This window comes from Fusarium keratoplasticum, chromosome 2 (assembly GCF_025433545.1).
Source record: "Fusarium keratoplasticum isolate Fu6.1 chromosome 2, whole genome shotgun sequence".
In the NCBI taxonomy this organism is placed as follows: domain Eukaryota; kingdom Fungi; phylum Ascomycota; class Sordariomycetes; order Hypocreales; family Nectriaceae; genus Fusarium; species Fusarium keratoplasticum.
The window spans coordinates 3,670,994-3,693,555 of record NC_070530.1 but is presented as its reverse complement, the minus strand read 5'-3'; the positions used below and the strand labels follow the sequence as shown (position 1 = coordinate 3,693,555).

The 22,562-nt window shown below is 53.0% G+C and overlaps 8 protein-coding genes across 8 annotated transcripts; 4 read left to right on the top strand and 4 right to left on the bottom strand.

Moving 5' to 3' along the window:
* Nucleotides 1–1,595: 1,595 nt before the first annotated feature.
* NCS57_00305400 (uncharacterized protein) lies at nucleotides 1,596–3,287 on the bottom strand (the record flags this gene model as incomplete). The annotated part of the gene is made up of 1 exon (XM_053053069.1): nucleotides 1,596–3,287. One exon carries the CDS (start codon nucleotides 3,285–3,287, stop codon nucleotides 1,596–1,598), a length of 1,692 nt encoding a protein of 563 aa, XP_052918315.1.
* A 4,575-nt stretch (nucleotides 3,288–7,862) lies between these two features.
* Nucleotides 7,863–9,071, top strand: NCS57_00305300 (Complex1-LYR-dom domain-containing protein; the record flags this gene model as incomplete). The annotated part of the gene is made up of 2 exons (XM_053053068.1): nucleotides 7,863–8,090; nucleotides 8,142–9,071. 2 exons carry the CDS (start codon nucleotides 7,863–7,865, stop codon nucleotides 9,069–9,071), a joined length of 1,158 nt encoding a protein of 385 aa, XP_052918314.1.
* A 277-nt stretch (nucleotides 9,072–9,348) lies between these two features.
* NCS57_00305200 (Protein kinase domain-containing protein) lies at nucleotides 9,349–11,685 on the bottom strand (the record flags this gene model as incomplete). The annotated part of the gene is made up of 2 exons (XM_053053067.1): nucleotides 9,349–11,479; nucleotides 11,543–11,685. The coding sequence occupies 2 exons, from the start codon at nucleotides 11,683–11,685 to the stop codon at nucleotides 9,349–9,351; spliced, it is 2,274 nt and encodes a 757-aa protein (XP_052918313.1).
* A 1,384-nt stretch (nucleotides 11,686–13,069) lies between these two features.
* NCS57_00305100 (BZIP domain-containing protein) lies at nucleotides 13,070–15,003 on the top strand (the record flags this gene model as incomplete). The annotated part of the gene is made up of 3 exons (XM_053053066.1): nucleotides 13,070–13,221; nucleotides 13,290–14,848; nucleotides 14,903–15,003. 3 exons carry the CDS (start codon nucleotides 13,070–13,072, stop codon nucleotides 15,001–15,003), a joined length of 1,812 nt encoding a protein of 603 aa, XP_052918312.1.
* A 392-nt stretch (nucleotides 15,004–15,395) lies between these two features.
* On the top strand, nucleotides 15,396–16,848 carry NCS57_00305000 (uncharacterized protein; the record flags this gene model as incomplete). The annotated part of the gene is made up of 2 exons (XM_053053065.1): nucleotides 15,396–15,560; nucleotides 15,619–16,848. Exons 1-2 carry the CDS (start codon nucleotides 15,423–15,425, stop codon nucleotides 16,846–16,848), a joined length of 1,368 nt encoding a protein of 455 aa, XP_052918311.1. The 5' UTR covers nucleotides 15,396–15,422.
* Nucleotides 16,849–17,390: 542 nt separating this feature from the next.
* NCS57_00304900 (Mitochondrial import inner membrane translocase subunit tim17) lies at nucleotides 17,391–18,029 on the bottom strand (the record flags this gene model as incomplete). Its single annotated transcript, XM_053053064.1, has 2 exons — nucleotides 17,877–18,029; nucleotides 17,391–17,783 (listed from the first exon to the last, which is right to left on the bottom strand). The coding sequence occupies exons 1-2, from the start codon at nucleotides 17,943–17,945 to the stop codon at nucleotides 17,391–17,393; spliced, it is 462 nt and encodes a 153-aa protein (XP_052918310.1). The 5' UTR covers nucleotides 17,946–18,029.
* A 515-nt stretch (nucleotides 18,030–18,544) lies between these two features.
* On the top strand, nucleotides 18,545–19,248 carry NCS57_00304800 (N-acetyltransferase domain-containing protein; the record flags this gene model as incomplete). The annotated part of the gene is made up of 2 exons (XM_053053063.1): nucleotides 18,545–18,923; nucleotides 18,995–19,248. 2 exons carry the CDS (start codon nucleotides 18,545–18,547, stop codon nucleotides 19,246–19,248), a joined length of 633 nt encoding a protein of 210 aa, XP_052918309.1.
* Nucleotides 19,249–20,568: 1,320 nt separating this feature from the next.
* Nucleotides 20,569–21,818, bottom strand: NCS57_00304700 (uncharacterized protein; the record flags this gene model as incomplete). Its single annotated transcript, XM_053053062.1, has 2 exons — nucleotides 20,569–20,946; nucleotides 20,997–21,818. The coding sequence occupies 2 exons, from the start codon at nucleotides 21,816–21,818 to the stop codon at nucleotides 20,569–20,571; spliced, it is 1,200 nt and encodes a 399-aa protein (XP_052918308.1).
* Between the last annotated feature and the right edge of the window lie 744 nt (nucleotides 21,819–22,562).

Sequence of the window (22,562 nt, the reverse complement as noted above, 5' to 3'; positions counted from 1 at the left end):
ACACAGCTCAGAGCGCAGCACAGCTCAGCTCAGCTAGGCTCAGCTCGGGCGGTAAGTTTATTCTGTCGGCGGGCGAAATAAATGTCGAATGCGCATCGATACTTGCTCGGCTAGAATAGAAGACGAAGTAGGTAGCATACAGCGGCGCTGGGGAGGGCAACGATGCTTGATGGAAATGCGGAACGGAAAGTGAAGAGTTGAAGAATGGGAGGGGAGGAGTTGGAGGAACGAGGAGCGTCGTAGGTGGCCCTGGTCGGCCTGCAGTGATGATGGATGATGCCAGCAGCAGCAGCCTAGGCGGGCACACTCCAGCGGAGGGTCCATTTTTTTCTGGGGCAGCTGTGCCCTCGACCAGTGGGCCCTTGCTCACTCCAGGCCTTCTGGTTCCGGAGTTTTTAGTGAGTTAGCGGCGGATGACCCCACCTAACGCCCTGAGCTCCGGGGGGCTTTGTTCATGGCTGGGACCAGCAGTGAAGATGTGTGTCTTGGATACCTCGTCCGTCACGGCCAGAACGCTGTACCTCCCGTACCGTATACTTGGATCTGTGGCGTGTTTGACTGGCCTGTGCCTCTGATCACAAAGCCCCGTTCTCTCGCTCAATCACGGCAAGCGAGATCCTCAGCAACGCCAGCACTCAGGCTATCACCAAGATGTGCGTGTCTGTGATACCAATAACGGGTAGCAATCACATCTCGCAATGCGGTTGACGAAGGCTGCATACTCTGTTTCTCGCCCTTTCTCGACCCTTCCACTTCCACGGATCGCACCCAATCACTCCTGCCATGAACAGGTGGAAAGTCGGGATACCCAAGGCATTGGGGCCGTGTTGTCATCGACATGAACTCCACCGTTGTCCAATGAGACGACACGTTGGTTTCCCAAATAGCTGGCTTACATCTCATGTCTCAAGAATGACCACTTGCAGTTCCTGGGTGGCTTTTCAACCGCCTCATTATCACGTCGTGCCTTGGCATCGCAAAGAAGCAAGGCTTACAAACGGAGATCTTACGGGAACTTGATTGGAGACAGCAACAAGTCCACGGCGTTACCGGAGCTTTGAAGTATCTCTACAACATACGCAAGCTCCTCCTGCCTTGCACATGCATCCCCAGAGTGCTATGCCGATAACTATTGTGCCGCTCAGACAGACTGCGCGTCTCCGTCACTGCCTGCGGCGAGGCGCGTGAGATGGTCAGGCACCTTGGTGCAGGAAGACAAAGAAACGCCCGTACGACATGCAGACGGATTGGCGGCAACTTTGCGGCACCACAGACGCATCCTCGAGGAGAGCGGATTTGTGGCTGGCTTCCACCTAGGTATCGTGCATTCCAGCTCTTCACTCGGCCGGCGTCTGGGCCCCGGCCCCTCACTGGGCAAACGGCGGGGGAGGCCCGAGTGACTCCGGAGAGACTTGTTGCCCCACTCGGCCGTCCGTCTCGGATCGAATTGCCCGTTCTGTGGAGATTCCGGCAGGGCATATAAGGCATAGGCCAGTGACTTAAAACAGAGACGGCGGAGACTTGCAGCTGGTTGATTGAAATTTACCCAAATGAGGGCTTGGTTATATTAATGTTACATGACCTTAACCGGTACCCTAGTATTCTAATTTATATTTAAGAGAATCTTCAACCTGTGCCTGGGAGTTGCTCCTCCGGCGGAAGATCTTGTTCGCAAATTGACGCATACTGACACTCATGCGCCGTGAAGGCGGCTTATCAATGTCAAAATCGAGGCTATCAAGTGGTGGTCGTCCGTCCTCGCTGGCTCGCGGTACCACAAATCTCTTCACGAAACCAGCGTTGGAGGACATGGACCTTCGGCGCCCGGGAATTTCCGAGGATGAGCTGTCCATAGAGCTTCCGGGAGGGCTTGTGTTTGCGTGCTGCACCTGGTGTATGGGGTTGACAGCAGCGAGATTGGGTCGAGCAGGAAAGGTTTGAGCCCTCGGCGGGCCTGCGTTACTCGGTGTGCGCTTTTGCAAGGTTGACGGCGCTCTGCAGATTGCCGAAGCTGGCCATCCGGTGTGTCGCAGGTTGACCCATGAAGCCGTGGCAACCATTAATAGTTTGATGTCCTCTGGGACCACCTTGGTCAGACGTGATTGGATCTCGGGTGGGTTAGATACGATCCAGTCGCTGGCCAACTTGGGGTCCAAGGGAGTACACCGCGTAGGAGGATATCGACCACTTGAGGTCGACATGGTGTTGTAAGTATCGAAAACGTCCAGCGTGTTCGACATGAGAGAACCCATGATCGGGTGTCTTCGCGTATCAGGGTGTATCATACTGAAAGTCCATTTAACATCTGATGGAACTGGGCTCGGTGGAGGTGTTTGATCGCCGTTTGCCGGAGGTGGTGTAGTTACTGGCGTAGACGACTTCTTAACCCATCGCGCTGTGCTGATCCGGCCTCGCTCATCCACTCCGATAAATTCATAGGAACCATTAGCCATGCGGCTTGACTCCCAAGTCGACCCGTCTTCCATGGTTATTTCAGCCGAGTCGTCGCCCATGTGTGGCAGGGGACTGATAACTGCCACAACGTCCCTCTGGTCAAGCGAATCCTCGGAATCAAGAGAACCTGGAGTTGTGGGTGTGTCGTAATCCTCGCTACGTACGATAAGGAGGTCATTAAGACCAAGCACGGGCTTGGCACGGAACAAACAGGGACATCGCTTTGCTAATCGAGGAACAATAAGGGGTCCTGAAATCAGGCTTGAGGGGAGGACATCAAAAGCAGGAAGGGCGCGCTTCTCGCTCAGCTCCTGCAGCTGGAGAAGCAATCGTGGGCGAACCTGGACCAGTCGGCGTTGCTTGGCCCCTGGTCGAGGAGCTGGATGGGCGAGCAGAAATTGTGTTGATCTCCTGAGAGAACGCTTTCTTCTCCTTCTCCGACTTGCAGTAGAGGAGTCGCTTAGTTCGCCCACGTCTGAGCAGCCTTCATCTTCGCTCTGTACTTCCGAAGGAGGTAGATCGTCATCGGTCTCAGGCTCGCGAAAGCGAACGGAGAGCTCTCTTCGGGGCATGTATTCGGATTTGGGTCGAGACCGGGACGTTCGACGAACTGGAGTTACTGATGTGATCGAGGGGGCCTTCTCATGATATGACACAGGCCGGGCTGGGGGTGCAGGCGAGGCTGCTGGCACCGGTGGTCCTGTGACGTCGGCGTCCGAAGGCCTTCGAAGAGCGGATCGGAGGAAGGGCAATCGTCCGGGAGGAGCTTGTGTAGATGATCGGTGTGCCGAGTACTCGTGGCCGTGTAGGCTGGCGCCGGAATGCAGAAACATGGTGGCCTAGCCAGTTCTGCTCGAGCTCATGCAACGGCTCGATCCAGGTTATATACTGGGATAGCTTCGGGAGACGAAGCCCCTTCTCGAGTCGACTTGAACAAACGATACCTGAGTGTGGGTGAGGGCGTTGAAAGACCAGGCGAAGTGAGGCAGACTCCGGGACTATATTTGTTTGGCCAAGTTCGAGAGCCGAGCACAGACGGAGCCGAATCAAGGAACACAGGAACCAATCTGGTGGGATATCAAGCCGGGGCAGGAAATGGTCTGATATGACCAGGATATGTGAGATGGAGACAGGATGGGAGAAGTCGGACCCCCGTGGACGCCAGCACTTGGACAAGACACGGGCCGGTCGGTGGAGGGATGGTGTAGAAGGCGAGAGGGAGAGATCTCAAACAATATCGAGGGAGGAGTAACACAATGAGTAGCTCGGTGAGATGAGGCGAGACCACTGTAACAAGGACGAAGAGGTTACGTGAGAAGCGGCTCGAAGAGTGATGAATATGATGGGAGCTGATCTGATCGCGTGGGGCCTGGTGTTTGAAAGTCAGCCTTCGATGGAAGCGGCCTCAGTGAATGATGAATGATTATGAATCTCTGCAGGCGGCGCAGGGCTGGTCAAGACCGCAAGGAGGCATGGTCGCATGGGTAAGGGTAAAAAGAATACGGTCAAGACCGCCAGGGGTGGGAGCGGTGGAAGATGCGTGGATGTACCGTGGTAGACGCGACCATGGGCAGATCCAGGGGCGGCAGGGCGGGCAAGCTGGGGTAGGCGATGGCTCGCCACGACCGATATGGCCGCTGTGACGGCGCTGATGGGTCTGATAGTTTCGCTTCGTGGCCGGGGATAGAGCGGTCAACCGTCAGGCACAGCTCAACGATGCTGCACGACTCCATCCGCTAATCAAGAGCTGGGCCAGGGGGTGTCGAGAGAGCGGCGCCGGGGAGAGGTAGGCCGCAGACACGCGATGACAGGGGGCAAAGACGCGGGCGACTTACGGATTGGTACGTGTGCAGCCGCCGAAAGACGGATCTGAGCGGGAGAGAGCGTGATGGTTTTCGTTTTGCTGGGCTGGTATCGAGAGGTTGGGGGAGATGAGAGAAAGAAATTAAGAGAGATGAGATGAGGAGAAGGACGACGACGAAATGGTGTAGTAAGAGGCTCGGAAAGGGTGGTATCCGTAAGCTGGAAGGGAATGAGGCCGCCCTTTGAAATTGTTGCGATCTGCGCTGCGGCTAGGGATTGGATATTAGATGGCGACCTCCAGCTTCAGCTGTACCCAAGCTCGCGGCTGTTCCTGATTGCCTTGTGGTCTGTTTCTCTTGACGACTTCCAGGATGTCTTTCGATTATTTGGTTGGTTCCCCAGGTGGTTACCGCTCTTGGATCCTGGTTCTATTGATGTTTGTTTTGTTTGCTTCTTTGCTCATAAGGAAAAAAAAGTTTGAGCCTGTTCCTTAATTACGTCGTTGTCGCGTGCTAGTCGACGTCCGTGTCATCAGGCACGCCCTCCTATTCAGCAACCCAGTCTCCTGGTGTCCGGACGGGAAGGCTGGGGGGCTTTTGTTGGTCAAGGGAGCTAGGTACGAAGACGAAGCTTCATCTAAGCTCGTCTCGTCTCGTTGAGGGCAACAAACGATGAGAGGAGGCGGGAAGCACCCTGTCGCCCTTGGGTCTTGTCCTTTTATTCCTACTGGGACCAAGTGTCAAAGCAAACCTGGTCCATGATAATCATGGGATGATTTTTTCTTCTTTTTCCTTCTCCCGTCCCTTCCAGTCAGGTACGTACCTCATAGCTTAGTGAGGTGGGGTCGTGGGACCCGTGGACATGGCCGACCACCCACTTCCACTTCCGTCACCTCGAGGAGAAGAAAACCCACTGCCAGTGACTCTGGCGCTGGCAGCTGGCGGGGAGCTCACCTGAGACCGCTGTAGGCTGGCTGCTTTGGCCCTGGGCGTTAGCTAACATTTAGGAGGTCTGGCCGTTGGCCATGCCGCCGGGACGATGAGGTGTCGTCTGTTCCATCAATGCAAGCTGCGGCACCTCCCGTACAGGGCTGATCCGAGCTTCTTGGAGTGCAAACCCGAGTACGAGCTGGTGGCGAACCAGTTTAATGAGAACGGAGAACAACATGATTCAAGACTCGTGAGCACTTGCAAGTCATCGAGTGCCCCTTGGGATCATCGCGTGTCCTGCTTGAGAGAAACTAGCAAACTTCAGCCTCCCGCAGACCCGGGAAGGACGGAGACTAGATTCATTGGAAGTTAGCGCCAGCAGGACGCATTCATCAGTGGCAGCGCTCCACATTCCATTCCATCAGATGGATCGCGTGCATTTTGCGGTCAGAGTTGGGTTGGCCTCTTCCATTCAAGCCCGTTTGCCGCTCGCGTCTTGAGTAAGCGGATAGGCAGCGTTAGCAAGCATGAGGGTGCGGTCCGTCAACTGCAAGATTTTCGACGGTGTTGCAAGTCTACTGGTGCGCGGGGTTTCAAGCTGGCTTCCTAATGGTCCATGCCGTCCAAGTTTGGAAGCCTTCTGGGCGATTGGCGGGGAACTAGGCTCTGTGTGTGCTTGTTGGACGTGAGATCATTTTCTCGAACGATACTGACGGTGAAGAGCCTCCCTCCCGAATACGCCAGGCGCAACGAGCCGCTCTGTCGCTCCCGGCTCTCCAGCAGAGCCCGACTGCCAGATTACCCACGCCCATGCGAACCATCGACAAGTCCTAACTCAAAAGAAACTCCCATCAGGACATACAGGGAAGAACAGTTCTTCGGCACCAGGACAACAGGCGACCGGACCAGTTCTCCGGGACATGGCGGTCGAGCCCGAAGCATCATGGATGTGAAGCTTGAGAATGGGGTTGACATGGGGGCATGGCACTATTGACATGGGTGTGAAAGCGCATACATACATCGTGCATATGTGTATCATGCCAACTCACACGCTGCAGACCGCCTGTCTGACAAGGAAAACTGCCCAATTGCTAACTGACAAGACTAGGGCTAATGTTCTATACCCTGGTTTCTCGCGTTGTCGCTGTTTTGTTGGGGCAAAGCCTGAAGCCATCACCAATTACACCAACACGGGATTCCAAACCCCTGTTCGATCATCTACGATCACGGAGCCAACTCGGAGAAAGAGCGCTGAGGGTATATGAACCAGCAAAAATAACTTCACGCAGCAAAAACATACAACAGCGGGGATTCGCTGGTCGTCACCGACCCAACTACTAATCCGCCCCTCACTGGCTTATCTATGGGAGAGCGGACGGGATCCCGAGTTCTCCAGTGGGTATGGTCGTATGTACTTGGAGAGGTGAGAAACTGAGTCTAAGTAGACAGAGGAGGACAAGCATATGGATTACATCGCGAGTATAGACGATCAAGAACCGGATCGGCATTATAAGTGTATGCCCTCGGCTTCGGCGTCTGCAAATCCAAGAATTAGCGAAAACCATTGTCTAACAGCAAGCATTCAACTTGCCGCCGGCCCTGGTTGCAGATCAAACATTTCTGATTCCTGATTAATGCCGCTCTTCAACTCGACGGCCGCGGAATCTTCAACACCCCGAGCCCGACGACCGAGGTCTGGCTTGATCAGCCAACCACCCCGCCAATGACTAACCTTCCAGTCATTCCGATGCAAGCGCGCGGCTGAATCAAGGCCTGTATCTGGAACAAATGCCGGAATCAAGATCTGTCTTCGGCATTCTCGCTTGTCCGATCTTTGTTGAGTCGTGCGGATGTCTCGGTCTTGTTACAAGACCAAGTGGGCATGCAAAGGGGGTCAGTTTCTCGTGAAAGAGTCAACATTCTCCTCCTAACTTTTATCTTTGCTCTCCGGGAACTCCGGAACGTCTAAAATATCAGGGATAAATCACGAATTGATCTTCGCGCTGCCTGCAAAAAGAGTCACCTGGTGAGAAAATCTTGTCTTTGTAGGGTAGCATCCAGCTGAGCTCTCATCAGCTCCCAATGCAGCCCTACCCATTAGCGTGGTTCTAACTGTTTCCTCCCATTGATATGTAATGGTTGTCACCCCTTGACTGGGTAAGCAGAGTCGAGAGCACGTGGACTCGTCGATCACAAGTTATCACCTGCAACGTTGGAGTATCAACTGTGAATCCACTGGACATCCCTAGCCTTACCGCTGTAAAGGCAATTCGTTTTACCACAGAAAGTCCTACATAACTAGCCAAGAGAGACTAAGTTTCTTGTAAACACACTGACGATTTCTTTTAAGTCATATTCAGTTGACGTACTCATGCAAACAAGCTAGAAGAAAAGTTGGAAGCCTTGGTTGGGTAGAATCTGGGGTTGCAGGCTTAGTCATCATCGAAACATCGCAAAATCTCAAGCCGCATATCGGCCTCATGCTCATGGTACTAACGATGAGAAAGTCCAATTGAATCCTTCGCAAACTTCCGCCCACGGCAGCTGAGTTGAGCACGCCTGTACCTGACCAGATTCAGCTGGATTACGGGCGTAAACCTAACACCCCGGCCCACGAGGGCAATTATGCTCCAAGAGCATCACAGCCTTTAGCCCCTCCTCCAATCCGTCGCCTTCATGTTTCGCCAACCGTTCGTTCCAGCGCGCAATTCGCGGCACAGGATCGCCGCATTGGCATTATACCGCGCCTTAATAAAGACGGGAAAGAAAGTCCCGTTGCCCAAAGACCTCCAGCATCCCGGCCCGACGCATCCAATAGCCCACATTGTGAGGAAGCGATTCGTGAAAAATAAGCCACTTGCCAGTTTGAGGCTCGTGTATAATTCTATGGCTTCGGGATATAAAGTAAGCCATAGTCCAAGTTACTACTCTAGGAGCTACTAACACATCGTTTAGTTCCTCACATTATTGACAAGAGGCCAAACGACCGACAACTTCGAACACGCCCAGATCACCCAATTCCTACGACAACGAAACGAAGCATCAGCTCTATCCCGCTCCAGAGCCCCTCCTCCCTCGACACGAAGACAAAACCCTCCGCTTTTGACCAAAGTCTCCCCTCCTGATGCGCCACCAGAATACAAACCTACAGTCCGACCCCTCCCCAAAACCGCCTTTGTAGGCGAGCGCAAAGTTCCCACAGTCGCCAACACGAGCGGAGGCCAAGTATTTCTACGGATTAAGAAACCACAACCTAGGGTTCTGTCAAGAGCCGTCGGCAGGAGGTCCAATCTATTTAGAAAGGACTTGTTGGCACTTTTAGACATCGAGGAGGAAAACCTTGGTTCCGCTGATGAAGAGGATCGGTGGGAATCCCTCATGAACAAGCAGCTGGCTGCCGAAGGGTTCCAGGACAAGGCCATTAGCGACGGCACGTTAGGGTCTTACCGCTGGAGTGAGCAGTTGTCAAAATCATGGATCGAATCACAGCTTGACAGACGTTGGTCAGACTGGGTTGCCCGTGGCAAGGCAGTCAACGAGCTTGTTCAGCAAGAAAAGGCCTTGGCGAAGGCGGAGGAACGAATCCCACGTCCATCACCTGATGATACCGAAGCTGCAACTGCTGCGAGAGAAACTCTCGACAAGATTCTAGAGGAGGCTCGGCAGAAGGAGGCGGCACGGAATGAGGAAACAGAGACAAAGCCCTTCCAGGACCCGTTCATGGCTCCCCTGTGGGTGGAAAGGGTCCAGGAGCTTGAGAAACAGCAGATGTTCCAAGGCCAATTTGGAGGCAAGCCTAGAAAGGGTGGAAAGAAGCCGGATGAAAATTTCGCGAGCAAGTTTCCCCTCGACGCGTTCGCGGCCATAAAGGCGTCTCGGAGGTAACGAGAGGCTGTAACTAGTTTTGTATAACATATACCCAGGATATTCGGCATGATGGAATGGAGTTGATAGGATGTTAGATAAAAGGCAAGGCAGTTTTTGATGGGGTACGATTACCCAGTATAATTCATGCTTATGGCTCAAGACGCCGTGTAAATGACAATGATATATGGATCCAAAATGCCAAACCATACCCTGAAGATGCAAACTTTTTCCATATTCATAAACATCGTAATGCTTGCCCATATATCCAGTGCAAGTATCTCATCAGGCTTTGCCATCAAGCTTGTTCCACCTCCAATTGCCTATTCGATCGATTTGACCTATTTGAGTGGGCGCGCGGTCTTCCGATCATCTTCCGAAGCGTCTCGCCATCAGTTGCTACTTCAGCCCAACTCTTCTGGGACTGCTGCGAGTGTAAAGAGGGTCGGCGAGTATAATCCCCATATTCACTGGCGAGATCTGACCGGAGCGTTCTGGGTGACGACATGGGAGAGAGTGGCATGGTGAAGGCCGGGCTGCTCGGTTCAGGGGTCGTTGGCCTCTCATCTGGCTGTGGGGGCAATCCTGGGAGTTGACCCCATTGAGGCACCTTGTTAGAATCCAGAGGAATGGGGTTGCGGTTCAACGCCGGGCTGCCCTGCACAGGCGTTGGAGTGGTCTCAATACTGTTTCGAGAGAATACAGAGGACGCCATGCTACTGTCCGTCAAGCTTTGATCGCGATTGAAGTTGGGTGTTTCGCTGCGGTTTGGCGTCACAGGGAGAGGAAGCTTCGAGCCAGATCCGCGAGATCGCAAAGTGTAACCCGACAGGTTAGTGATACTCGGTGACCTTGAGGTCGGAAACTCGTTCGAGGCTCTGGGTGTCAAGTCGTTAAGGGGGCGGGGAGAGGAGCCGTTCTGCGGAGCCTGTGGTGCTTTGCGATGCGCCGTGAAACGCTGCACCGAGCGAGACATGGGCTGGAGAGGAGGTCTCGGTGCTGGCGTTGTTGGCGTTGATCGTATTTTGGGCGACTTTTCTAGCTCGATGCTCGATGAGAGAGACAAAGTGCTACTTCGAGCCGGTCTTGGCATCATCGGACGTGGACTGCGGCCGGCACCCTTCCTCTTATCAACCTTTTCGGCCTCCAGCATGTGGCATTTCTCCTCCATGCTCTTGAGCTTATTTTGGAGAGCGGTGATAGCCTGTTCATGCGCTTCACGTTCATGCTTGAGCCGAAGTTCGTAGGTCTTGTCTCGTCCCTCGAGTTCATCTACCCTCTTCTTCAGACGATCATTCTCCTTTCGAAGACTCGCCAGCCCCGCAAACTTGGCATCCCACTTATTCTCGACCCATGATATCGGCCGTTTGCAGCACTCGCCATGGTAGATTTGATGAATACCGCCTAGCATTGACAGCTTGTCGTCGATTTTGTCGGCATGTAGTCGACTCTTGGGATTTGAAGTGATCATTCGAGAGATCAAGTTGACGATTGGTCTTGGTCTGACTGTTTCTTGGCCCTCATAAGTGAACATGAATGGGGGCGTGACCAAGGCATGAGAAGTGAGCTTCTCCAAGTGTGCCTTCAACTTCCTTTCCCGGTCATATAGTTGTTCCTCTCGTGACAGTTTATCGGGATATCTTAGTGCGTTATCGAAGTCTTCCAACCGGACGTTGTAAAGAACGGTCGCTATGTTGAGAAAGACGAGACCAAGGGAATAGATATCCGAAAACTGCATGCTGGAGCCATGCCCGGCGTAGAGCTCAGGCGCACGCCATCTTTCGGTTCCCGGTAACCCCTCTGTCATGGTTTGATCCTGTCCACTGACGTCCTTTGAGATGCCAAAGTCGGCGAGGTAGACTCGGTCCGCTTTGAGGAGGATGTTGGATGGTTTGATATCGAGGTGCCTAACATCGTTCCGATGGCAGTAGGCCATGGCGCGAGCAATGCAACCGACCACGCTGCGCAGATACTCAAGCGGGCATTTTGTCGCGGAATCGAGCACCTGATCTTCGGGTGTCGACTCAATGGCGCTTAGGTCCTTGATGTCCAGATCATCCAGTCGCTTCATGATATCCTCGCGATCTCCATCGCCGAGTCGCAAAGACTCCAGATCTTCCAAAAGTATGCTTAGGTTGCAGACAGCAGCAGGCCAGATGAGCAAGCACAACTCGTGGCTTCGGGGCGCATAAGTAGCAACCAGTTTAACGATATGTCGGTGGTCGCCAAGCTTTTCCATGGTCAGGCACTCCTGGCGCAAATCGTCGATGGTGCGACCTCGTCGGCGAGTAATTCGCTTCCGCGCTAGGTAGACTGATCCATAGGTGACCTTTTCGACGCGACCGAAGGCGCCGAATCCTAGGTCATCGAGTTTGGCAAGTTTTGTATCGAATCGCTTCGCATCAGGACCACTAAACAGAGGCTTATTTCTACCGCAACACGGTCAGCAACCTAGGCTCGACCCTCTAGGAGGACACCAATGGACTGCTCACATGCCCGGCCAGTTGTCGTCGTTGCCCCAGCCATCAATGATTCTCAGCTCCTCGTGTTCGCGCTCGATCGCCCATGGACGGCCATAATGTTGAGACGGGCCTACTTGCCCGACTCTAGTCCACCCGCGGGCCCAGTCGCCCATGGTTGTGTTGCAAAGAGACAGGCCGGTATCGACGGTGGGGGTTAGAGGCGATTCGGAGGAAGTCTGGCGCGATCAAGATGAGATGGAAGCCATGACGGGACGGAATCGTCGAGCTCGATTACGGATGACAAGTAAAGGTACCAGATAGCACTCGAAAGAATTGATCGAGTTTACGGCACGCGCCTGGCGAGAGTCGAGGTGAAGTTGGAAATGGAGGGAAGAGTGAAGTTAGCTGTGGTGGAAGGATGGAATTGAAGACCCTGGTCGTCGCAAGGCGATGGATCATCAGCAAGCACAGACAGGCCAGGCCATTTTTTGGCTGTCTTACCAATTGTTACCCTAGAGAGGCAGAGCAAGAATGGGTCTTTTCTACTACGTAGAGCAAATGTCTTGCTCACTAGGTATGCACAGGTCGGTGGCTTAGACCGAAAGAAGTTGGGTCTCTACGTGATTCGTGCATCAATCTCTCAATCTCGTGCCATCATCACAGCCAAAACCTCCATCCAAATCATCAATATCCCCTGGAAGGCCTCCTCTCGTGGGACCAACGACCAACACAGCCTCTCTGGTGGGGGACTCCCCGCGCCAGCCTCCTGGATCCGCTAACCGCTTAGGGCTGAGCCATTGCTAAGCCTCCAGGCTCCGTCTCAGGTCCCCTGGCCGACTACAATCCTGTGTGTTCATGACGAGCTCAACCTACCTCAACGAGACGAAATCAAACGACTTGATCATATAACTAGAGAGCCTTGGTATCGATTGAACAAAAACAAACTAGCCATTTGAAATGTTTGGCGGCTCTAAGAACTCAACGGATATCCCCAGAGAGTGAAACCCTTACACCTCGGCCAACCATAGCGCCAATCTTGATTGATCATCCCGGTTTCGCCAGCCAATGAAAGGCGTCTGTGGCCACTTCGGACCCGAGTCGATGGCACCGCCCTCCTTCAACCCCAACCCCAACTCCATCTCGAGACACGCTCACTCACATCCATTTCATCATTCTTCGGCTCCGCATCTCCCGTTCATCTCCACCCGGCAGACGGGTGTACTGCCGGCAGGATCCCGGACGACCGACCCCGGCGCCGCCGGAGCCAGAGCGTCTCTACCTCAGTCACTCTGTTCTGCTTCGCGCTACACTGTGAACTCGTCTGAAGCGCATACCCTACCACCACTTGTGCCAACTGTCATCACTGACAAATACACGCGTGCTATTGTTGAACCACCCACTGTGAACTTCGCTCTGCCGTTCTGCCGTCCTGAGCCCTCAGTCATTCAACAGCTGTCTTGGTCATCTGGGCTTTAGTAACCCACCTCCTGACAGGCTGACACTGATACTCAACGTATCCCCGGATATTAACCTAGTTTCATCAGGGCCTCATCCACTATGGTCGAGCCAGCCCAGTCTGAGCCCCAAGAGGCCCCAAGCCGGAAGCGCTCCAAGACTTCTGATGATAATGATGGAGATCGGAGCAAGAAGCGCTCTAGAGGTCGGCCTAGGTTGGACACCAAAGATGAGACAGCACAAGAGGCAAGTCTGTTCTGAGATCTTATGCAACTGGGAAACGGGTTGCTGCTTCCTTTAAAACCACAAACTAACATGGAAGCCAGCGCCGGCGTACCCAAATTCGCCTGGCCCAGCGAGCATATCGCAACCGCAAAGACACTGCCATCACCTCCCTTGAACAAAAGGTTAGGGACCTTGAGCAGACCAATGAGGATATGGGCAAGGAATTCATGAACTTCTTTGACTTTGTCCTAGCTCAAGGGATGCTCGAGAATGCTCCAGAGGTTGCACGACGCCTCAACGACACAACTCGCAAGTTCCTGTCTTTCACGCGCAGAAATGCCGACGATGCCGCTAAGGAGGCAAGCACTCCTGCTCCTGCCCCCGCTCCTGATGAAAGGGAGGCACAGGTTGAGGACCGCCCACAGGAGAGGCACGGTTCTGGTTCGGGCTCTTCTAGTGCACCGAGTGACGATTTTGTTCCTTCAAACCCATCAGCCGCCGGTCCTGGTCCTCTGGAAACCCAACTCACCACTCCACCAAGCTTGGACCCTCTGCAGCAGCAACTGACACCGCCTGTTACTTTACCGTACGAAATCATCACCATGCCGACAGCAGAGAACGCAAGTTTTCCAATTTACGATACCCAGGCCTCAATCCCCTTCAGCCACAACCCGTTTACCTCACCACCGTACCCCGGAATCCCTTCGCCATCTTCATATGCATCCCACGAGCGGACTTTTGGTCGCCGCCTCCAGAGAGCAACCGTCGAGGCTGGCCTCAGGCTGGTATCGATGAACAACCCTCCTCCCCACCGTTACGCAGCGGTGTTTGGGTTTTGCCTGTTGTTTGAGCCCAGGGAAGCCATCATCCGTCGTCTGACAATGGTGCTTAGCAAGTCAAGAAAAGAGACCTTGAACAACTGGAAGTACCCGTTCACAAATCTTGGTGGCGCGGGTACATTCTTCTCGGGCCCAGGAGGAAACGGGCCCCAGCCAGGAATGAACGTCCCTGCCAGCGAGATGCCTATTGGAAACCAAGGCTTACCAGAGCCTTTGAGGCCGCCAGAACTGACTGGCTTCTCGATGGGACCATTCAACTCAGAGACCGAGAGCATGAGAGATGACCGGATTGATATTCGGATGCGGATGATGCACAAGGGTTTCGAGGGAGACTTTTTTGACGCCGATGAGGTCGAGACCTATCTTCGCCAACGAGGTATCATCATCCCCGAAAACGCAGACTTTGTCGATGCTGAAATCGACATTGGAGAATTTGACGGTTCCCCGAATCTTCGACCCAACCCCAACATGAACAACACTGCCAACAATAGTTTCTTTGGCGGCCCACAAATACCAACTTCTGGCCCAGAGCTTTTCACCGTACCTCAACAAGGCATGGGTGGCGCACCTCACATGTGGTCAAGCAGTATACCAACGACTCTTACACCTGGAACCTCGTCCATGACAACGACGCCTCTTATGGCCCCAACGATGGGCCATGACTTGGGATCGCTAATGCCGAGTATGCCACCGCCTGATCAGCAATTTAACCTCGAATTGGGATCCTTCATGGACCCGTCATATTTCCCGCGAGCGTGGACGGACTCTAGCTGGATGAAGACCAAGGTGACGATTGATGTCAACCGACTTGTTGCTGGTATGTTCTACCTCATAAATCCCTTGGAAAAGCCAGCATGCTAACACTATTTAGAAATGACTAGCATGGCAGTTTGCTTAGGAAGGACACCAGGCTTGCGGCCCAAGGATGTTGACAAAGCAGTCAAATCCGCAATCGCATTGACGGGACAGTGATGTTCGTACAAATTCTTATGAGCTGGCTTGATAGTTTGATCGCCTGAGCCTGGAGTATTGGGTCTATATAGATGGCGAAATCGGGCAACTGGATGGTGTTATTGAGTGTACCAAGTATCGGCGTCAAACCAGGAGGATAAGACCATGTATTCTATAGCAACACGAACATTATACCCAGGGATATACTCTATCAAGAGTGTTGAAACATGTGACTGGCTATTAATTTCTGTATCTTAGAGCACTCAAGTCTACGATAGGTCGTTCTTACCTAGCTCTAGACCGGGTTGTCAACTGATGTGGTCAGGAGTGGGGCTAGAGGTATCCAAGGTCACCCCAACCCTGTTTGAGGGGACGATCAACTGTCAACTTCTTCATTTCAACAGTTTTGCTCTAGAACACGAATAAGACACCGAAGAACAATGGAATACAAAACTCAACACCAAAGTACTCTCAAAGTAAAGCCTCGGCTTATCATCCATGGCGGGGCAGGCAACATCCAGCGCCGGAACTACCCCCCAGACAAGCTCCAGGCTTATCGCGCCGCACTCATCGATATTGTGAGTTGATGCCTGATAACGCAAACCCCACGACGTTTGGCTGACTAGAAGGCCCTAGGTTACAAAAGCGGACCTGTACATGAGAAGTCAAGCCGTCGTGGCCTCGGAGAAGGAACTCAAACGGCGTCCTTCTGCGCTGGAGATAGCGACATATGCGGTCCGGCTGATCGAAGATAACCCCCTTTTTAACAGCGGACACGGCGCCGTGTTCACGCGTGATGGAATTAACGAACTGGAAGCGTCAGTGATGGTATCTCGAGGCTTTAAGAAGCGAGGCGTGGGCGTTATGGGCGTCCGCCACGTGAAGAATCCCATTCTCCTAGCTAAAGCGATGCTCGAGCATGGTGAAGACGATCTCGAAGGACGAGGCAAACAGGCTCAGGGGGTATTTTCAGATGATCTCGACGTCCCTTCGGCACAAGGGCATACACAGCTCTATGGTAGAGCAGCCGAGAAGCTGGCAGAGCAGTATGGATTAGAGTTGGTCGACCCGAGCTACTTTTACACACAGCAGCGCTGGGACGAGCATATCCGGGCCCTGGAACGGGAAAAGAGTGGCCAGGGGCAAGCCACATGGAGTGCAACTGAGTATCTCCCACAGGGCACCTGCGGAGCGGTGGCTCTTGATGAGAACGGAGTTATATGTGCCGCAACCAGTACAGGTGGATTGACGAACAAGCTCACTGGACGTATTGGCGATACGCCCGTTGTTGGCGCAGGCTTCTGGGCTGAGGAGTGGAGTGAAGACGGCGATCCAACGGGACCAACAGCATGGGATCGCTTGAAGAACTCCATCACTCAGCCAGGACCGTCGCTCGTGCTGAGTGATGCTCTGAGGGGAGCTTTGGCGGACTGCTTGCCCAGCCCAATGATGTACTCTCCTCTCGATACCCTCAGCACAAGCAGCGGCGGTACCTATACGACTAGGTCCTTTGGAGGATCAGGAACTGGCAATGGCGACTCTTTCCTCCGCGTCAACGCTGTTCGAACTGTCGCCGCCATGGCAAGATGGAAGCCAGAGTCGGGAGTCAAGGCGATCGCCCACGTTGCTGGGCGTGGTGGAGAGCTGGAAAAGAGCGCGGGTGATCGTTGGGGTCGCACAGGAGAGGGAGAAGGCGGCATCATTGGCATCGAATCGGTAGTCATCCGCGATACAAATGGTCGAGTTATAGACACACGGTCTGAAGTCTTGATGGACTTTAACTGCGGGGGCATGTTCCGGGCCTGGATTGATGACGAGGGCAAACCTCAGGTGGGAGTCTTCGCTACAGGGTCAGATGAGCTATAGATGAGCAAGTAGAACATAGAGCAAGATAGAGCAGAACGGGGAACGTCGTTATGTATTCGATCTGTACCCAATTCGTCAAGAAAAAAACAACGCAGCATAAATCTTAGCAGCAGGGAGTTCCCCTTCTCGTTTCGTAACCTGCTGGCCCTTTGTGCACTCCCAATCCATCCGTCTCTTGGGGTTGTACACATATTGCCCTTTTTCTTCTCTCATCAGATATCCTTCGTAGGATAGTCTGCAGTTCTTGCAACAAGTATTGGCAACTCCGTCGCTAAGCCAGAACACGCCCTTCCCATACCCCTCCCAATTTCTTCTCTATTATACATTGGAACGCCGGCCCGATGCGGATTGAAAGATTAAACGACAGCCGATTTTTTGTCCGTGGTGGTGGTTGATGGTGGAAAATACAAGAGGCCAGCTCCTTTTGACAAGAGCCGGCCTGCTAAATTCGTGGTGGTGGAGTTGAGAGGTGGGGGTGGTTGGTTTTGGTCGAAAGTTTCGATCGCGGTTCGTCATCGTAATGATTCGTCTCGTTTCACTCCTTACAGAGAAGCCTCCATGTTGGGAGGAGGTTGAGGAGCCTCGAGCTTGGTGCTGCCGGCAAGCATCTTTGAGAAACCAATACCGACACCCTCGATGACGGCGAGCAGGACAGCGCAGCCGATGGCACCGTTACGGGCGGCCTTGTAGCCACCTCGGATAGCCAGGGAGCCACCGGTAAAGAAACCAGCGATGATGGCGTTGTAAGGATCCTCCTTCTGGCGGATGCCCTTCACAGCGCAGTCAAACGTCGAGAAGAGACCGCCCCAGACACCGAAGTTGCCGCCGAGAACGGGGGCGCGCATCTTGATGGCGGTGATGGCACCGATACGTCGCTCGCCGTAGGGGGAGTTTCGGAAGCCCTTGATGCCGTGCCAGATGGTGCCGCCGATAGCCTGAAGGGAATCAAGTCAGCTCTGCGTCATGCCGCGATTATCGCCCGGTTTATCGGCTGAAAGAGCTCCGGAACGAAGAGTTAAAAAACTTACGCCCATGCAGAAAGCACCGCCAAAGTCATTGAGAATGACCCAGGGGCAGGGGTCGCGTCCGTGATCCATGGCTGCTGCTTGGTGTGTTGAGGGAAGGAGATGGGCGGGATGGTGGGAGACCGAAGGGCGAGGCTGAAGGCGAGGGTTGTTGAAAAATCTGAGGTCGCTCAAGGAAAGAATTGCGGCCGACCGGATTCCTTCCGTCTGAGTCGCGCAAAGAAAAAATCCGGGCAAGCCACTCACCTATCAGCCTCGGCGCTAAAACTGGAACCTTCCATCAGGTTTGCGGCGCTTGGTCGGCAATGAATGTTGTTTGCGACGACAAAAAATTAGGGAAAACGAGACTTGAGGACTTGAAAAAATATTAACAAAAATTAGAAAATAATCTACTCGAATTTTGACCAGTTAATCTTCGTTGTAGTCAGTACAATGTAAACATGTTGTCTCTCCCCCACTGTCACTCTACTGACCGTCCCCCGCTGAATCCCCCGCGGATCTCATCCCGGCCGAGAGCGGAGCTCAATCATCTACATGCCTAAATGAGCTCGCCGAATGACAGTGAATAAGAGAGAGCTCCCTCGTTCGATTTGGTGTGCATATAAAACAGCGAACTTTTTCGTCACTTGTACTCTGTCATCTTGCCACCACAAGTCAGTGACCTTGAAACGATGCCTCTCAAAGTCCTCCCGGCCAACGAGGCCGATGCTCCCCGGGCCGTTGCCATCGAAGATATTGCATACGGACCACACCCTTTGGGCCGCGTGCTCTTCCCCTATCCTAGTTCCTCTGGGGGCACCAACAGGGTGGCCGACTTGATCGAACGGCTACACAAGAATCCTGCCTGCCGATGGGCCAAAGTTGTCGATACCGACCTTGAGGGAGAGAACATGATTGCTTTTGCAATGTGGTACATCTGGGAGACTCCTCCAAAGGCTTCTGATTTCTCTTCTTATCGAGGTCCTAGGTGTAACCCAGAGGCTTGCGAGGCCTACCTAGGTGGTATGGATCGGATGCGCTTGGAACTCATGAACGACAAACCACATGCCTGTATGCCCCACCATCTATTTCTTATCCAGAAACTTTGGAATTAAATGAGAAAAGCTGACACGAGTTAATAGATCTAAAACTACTGCATACTGATCCGGCACATCAAAGACGCGGCGCTGCCTCCATGTTGGTGCAGTGGGGACTGAACGAGGCTGATCGTTTAGGCATCCCGGCCGTTCTTGAGTCTTCTGACGAGGGTCTTGGGCTTTACGAGAAGCTTGGGTTTAAAGAGGCCAGAAGACTTGTAGTTGATCTTACGCCCTGGGGAGGGCCTTCAGATGCCTCGGCCCCAATAATGTTTCGTCCTGTGGGAGGGCATGAGTGAACTTTGAAGTACTGCGTTGGCTTCTGGATTCTCAAAAAGATCAGAGAAGAATAAAGCCATTAGAAGTAGGCTGAAAGTAAGTCTGGTGCTTCTTAGAGGAAAATCAAATGTCAGATAAACTGAAGAGCCAGTCAAGAAGAGGAACTGAGTGACGTGACTTGCAAACAAATCGATATTCCCAACTCACTACAAGGCACTTGATATCATCTACTCGAGTATTAGAATTGGAGATCGAATTCTCTTCAAAGAAAATAGTGAACTCAATCTGGGGAGCCTTCTTTCTCATACGTCTCTGGGCAAGTAGATATTCGTTATGACTTTTGAAAGCCCTCTAATATACTAGATACACAATCAGAGCAATCATGTTTATGAGTAGTGAATGAAGCTAGAAAAATGAACTGTATATTAGGAAATTGACTACGTGTATGTATGCATACAAACCTTATCTGAGGAGGTATGCAAGTGTCAAAGTTCGAATAGTAGCCAGATCACAACGGTTCTGGAATTTCATATGCATCGTACCTGGCCAAGGCCATGCCACCATCAAATAGGCGTAAGGAGTGAATCCAAACAATCCCAATCTAATTCCCATCGGGGCTCTATGGGCATCGCCAGTTTCCGAATTCCGTCCAAACGCGAATGTCGGTGATCGGTAGACGCGAAGCCCGACATGTCTAGAGCCGTTGCCCGACTCCCGAACAATCCCTAAGCTGAAATGGATGGGTCCAGACCAAACTGGCGGTTTCTCTGGACCCTTGACCAGACCTGTCAGGTGTTGATTTGCTGCAGCCGTGGGCCCATGATGTTTCGGAACGGCCGGGAATGTCAAAGATGATAATCATGCGGTCGACCCAACTGCCGGCTGCATGGGTGTTAGATCCTTGAGCTTATCTCGCCGATGGGCTAGTAGCAACCGTGATTCCACGACGGGAAGCCCGGGTGTCTGTTTGTCTGAAGAGGTGGTAAGGGACCGAGGGTAGTGGGTGCATACGCGTCACCCTAGCCGTGGGATAACATTCAGGACAATGCTGATTGGGCATTCTGATAGCTTTTTTTGAAGCTTTCACTCGATAATGAGCTTGATATAACCATTTGAGCCTCGGTTCTTGGGTCTCCCGGAGGCTGTGCAGAAGCACCTAACCTTGACAGAAGTCAATAGCACTTGACAAGATGGCCAATGCCAAGATATGTACATTTCATTCTAATCGTAAATAATGGTAATCATCGGCCTCAACGCCAAGAGTCATGTTCCGTATATGCTTCGTGACCAGTCTTTGACCCCACGACTGGCATCGTGTGCTCGTAATTGAACCACCCCATCTATACCTGCGTGGAACCCTCCTTTTTAAGTTCCTTTTCCGAGTCAATTCCTGCCTCCCACTCCCTCCTTTCCCGAGCCATATCTCTCTTGCACCATTTGATCGTGATAATGCCCCAAAGTGTAGCCCACAGGAAGGGGACTGCCCAGGCGACGCCGTAAGCAGCTGTTGCTGGAACCTGGGGAATGACCGAGATAACAGTAAGAGGTACAGCGAGTACCAAGGCTGGGATAGACCAGAACCAGGATTGGATGTATATCATCCGCCGGAAGCGAGGACTGGCCTTGTAACGGGCGGCCAAAGCTTCACGGAAAGGTCGGCCGCCGCCAGCATTAACCGCGACGACGTCCTCGATGAAGTAGTATACGCCCGGTAGTACCTGCGAAAGTTAGCATGACGTGGACAATTGAGATTGAGATGTGAAAGTACCTGTTCTCCCTTGGCTGTTGAGCTGATCCGGAACGGTGCTGGCCAGCCCATGTAATTGTACAACGAAATGAGAAATAGCACACCTCCAAGACAATACAGAATTGCCGGGGCAGGCATGCACAGAACTCTCAACCACACATTATGAGGAGCACTTCCAACGATAAAAAGAGCCGTGACAACAGTGATTGTGAGAACAGACGCCCACGTCAACATGTCAAAGCACCATCGAGAATTTGTCCCAAGAGGCCGATAGAACCTATCCACCTTCATCAATCGGAGCGTACGGATCGCGAACTCGAGATACGTGGGCCCACCCCAGATGGTCGTCACAACGGCAAAGATGATCCATCCCTCGACGTTGCCGGCGTAGTACATGCCATAGTAAAGCGCGATAGGAATGGCCGAGGCATCGACAAAGACTAGAAAGGCGAATATGAAGAGTCTCCAGCGCTTCCAGCCGTGGTGCCACGTGAACGGCAACTGTGGTAGTAGATGCGGGTTATCATCGTAGTACTCTTGAAGTGTCTTTGCTCGTCGTCTGTATTCGGTCTGGGTGGCAGCTCGGGAATCGTAATAGGCGTCGGCTACGGGTCGCTGGGCATACGAGAGGCTTCGTCGGGGTGCTTCCGAGAAATCCGAGCCGGCGGTATCCCTTCGCTGGGTAGGTTCTGGAGGGACATCGAAGCGCACGCGTTCGTTGGAAGATTGGTGAGACTGGGAGGGACGAGAGGGACTCGCAGCGCCAGGCAGCCCGGAGGCTTCAGTGGATGAGACGGCCGAGCCAGATACGATCTGAAGACTGCCTCGTCGCACCTCGGGCATGGTATCGGCGACGGCAGCGTTTACGTTTGGGGGAGGGAAGGAGGAGCTATTGTGGATGATGGGAGAAGTGGGAGTCGATGAGTTAAAGATGGTTTGCTAGTAGAGCATTTGGCACGAGGAAGCTAAGGGCCATTGCATTGTTTAGGAAGAGTGGGCGGAAGAGTGAGAAGGTCCATTGCAGTGGCAAACTATATCTTATTAAAGGGGCCTAGCTTTGATAGGTAGAAAAGCAAGAAGCTTGACAGCCCGGATCGAGACCGCGAAAGGTCTGACGTTGCACGATTTGGATGGGGCCGTGAATCCCGTCAAGTCCGGGCGACTTCAATGGTACGTACTGACGTTTGCCTTGCACAGGCAAATTTCACCGAACGGGAGTGACGGGGGCGGTTTCCTTTTGGTGGTCAGTTTTCAATGGGATTTTCTCACTCGAGACGAAAAACGTCTTGGCCTGCTTCAGAGTGGAATGTCACTGTTGTGAATGAATGACGTCCGACCTACGATCTCACGGGGCTTGGCCAAGGTCATGGAAGGAGCAGAAAAAGGTTTGGACCCCAACTACGTCATTGTCGGAAGCCCTGTGCAACGCTCGATACCGATGGGACCTGTTGTGGGGCCCGAATGCCGATTCGCTGACGGAGTCGGGCAATGAAGTCACCGATCGTCCGCGCGGTGCAACTTGCAAACCGAACGCCGCTGACTGGACTGACTTGTCTGAGACGAAATTTGGTTCCTGCTTTAGGCCTT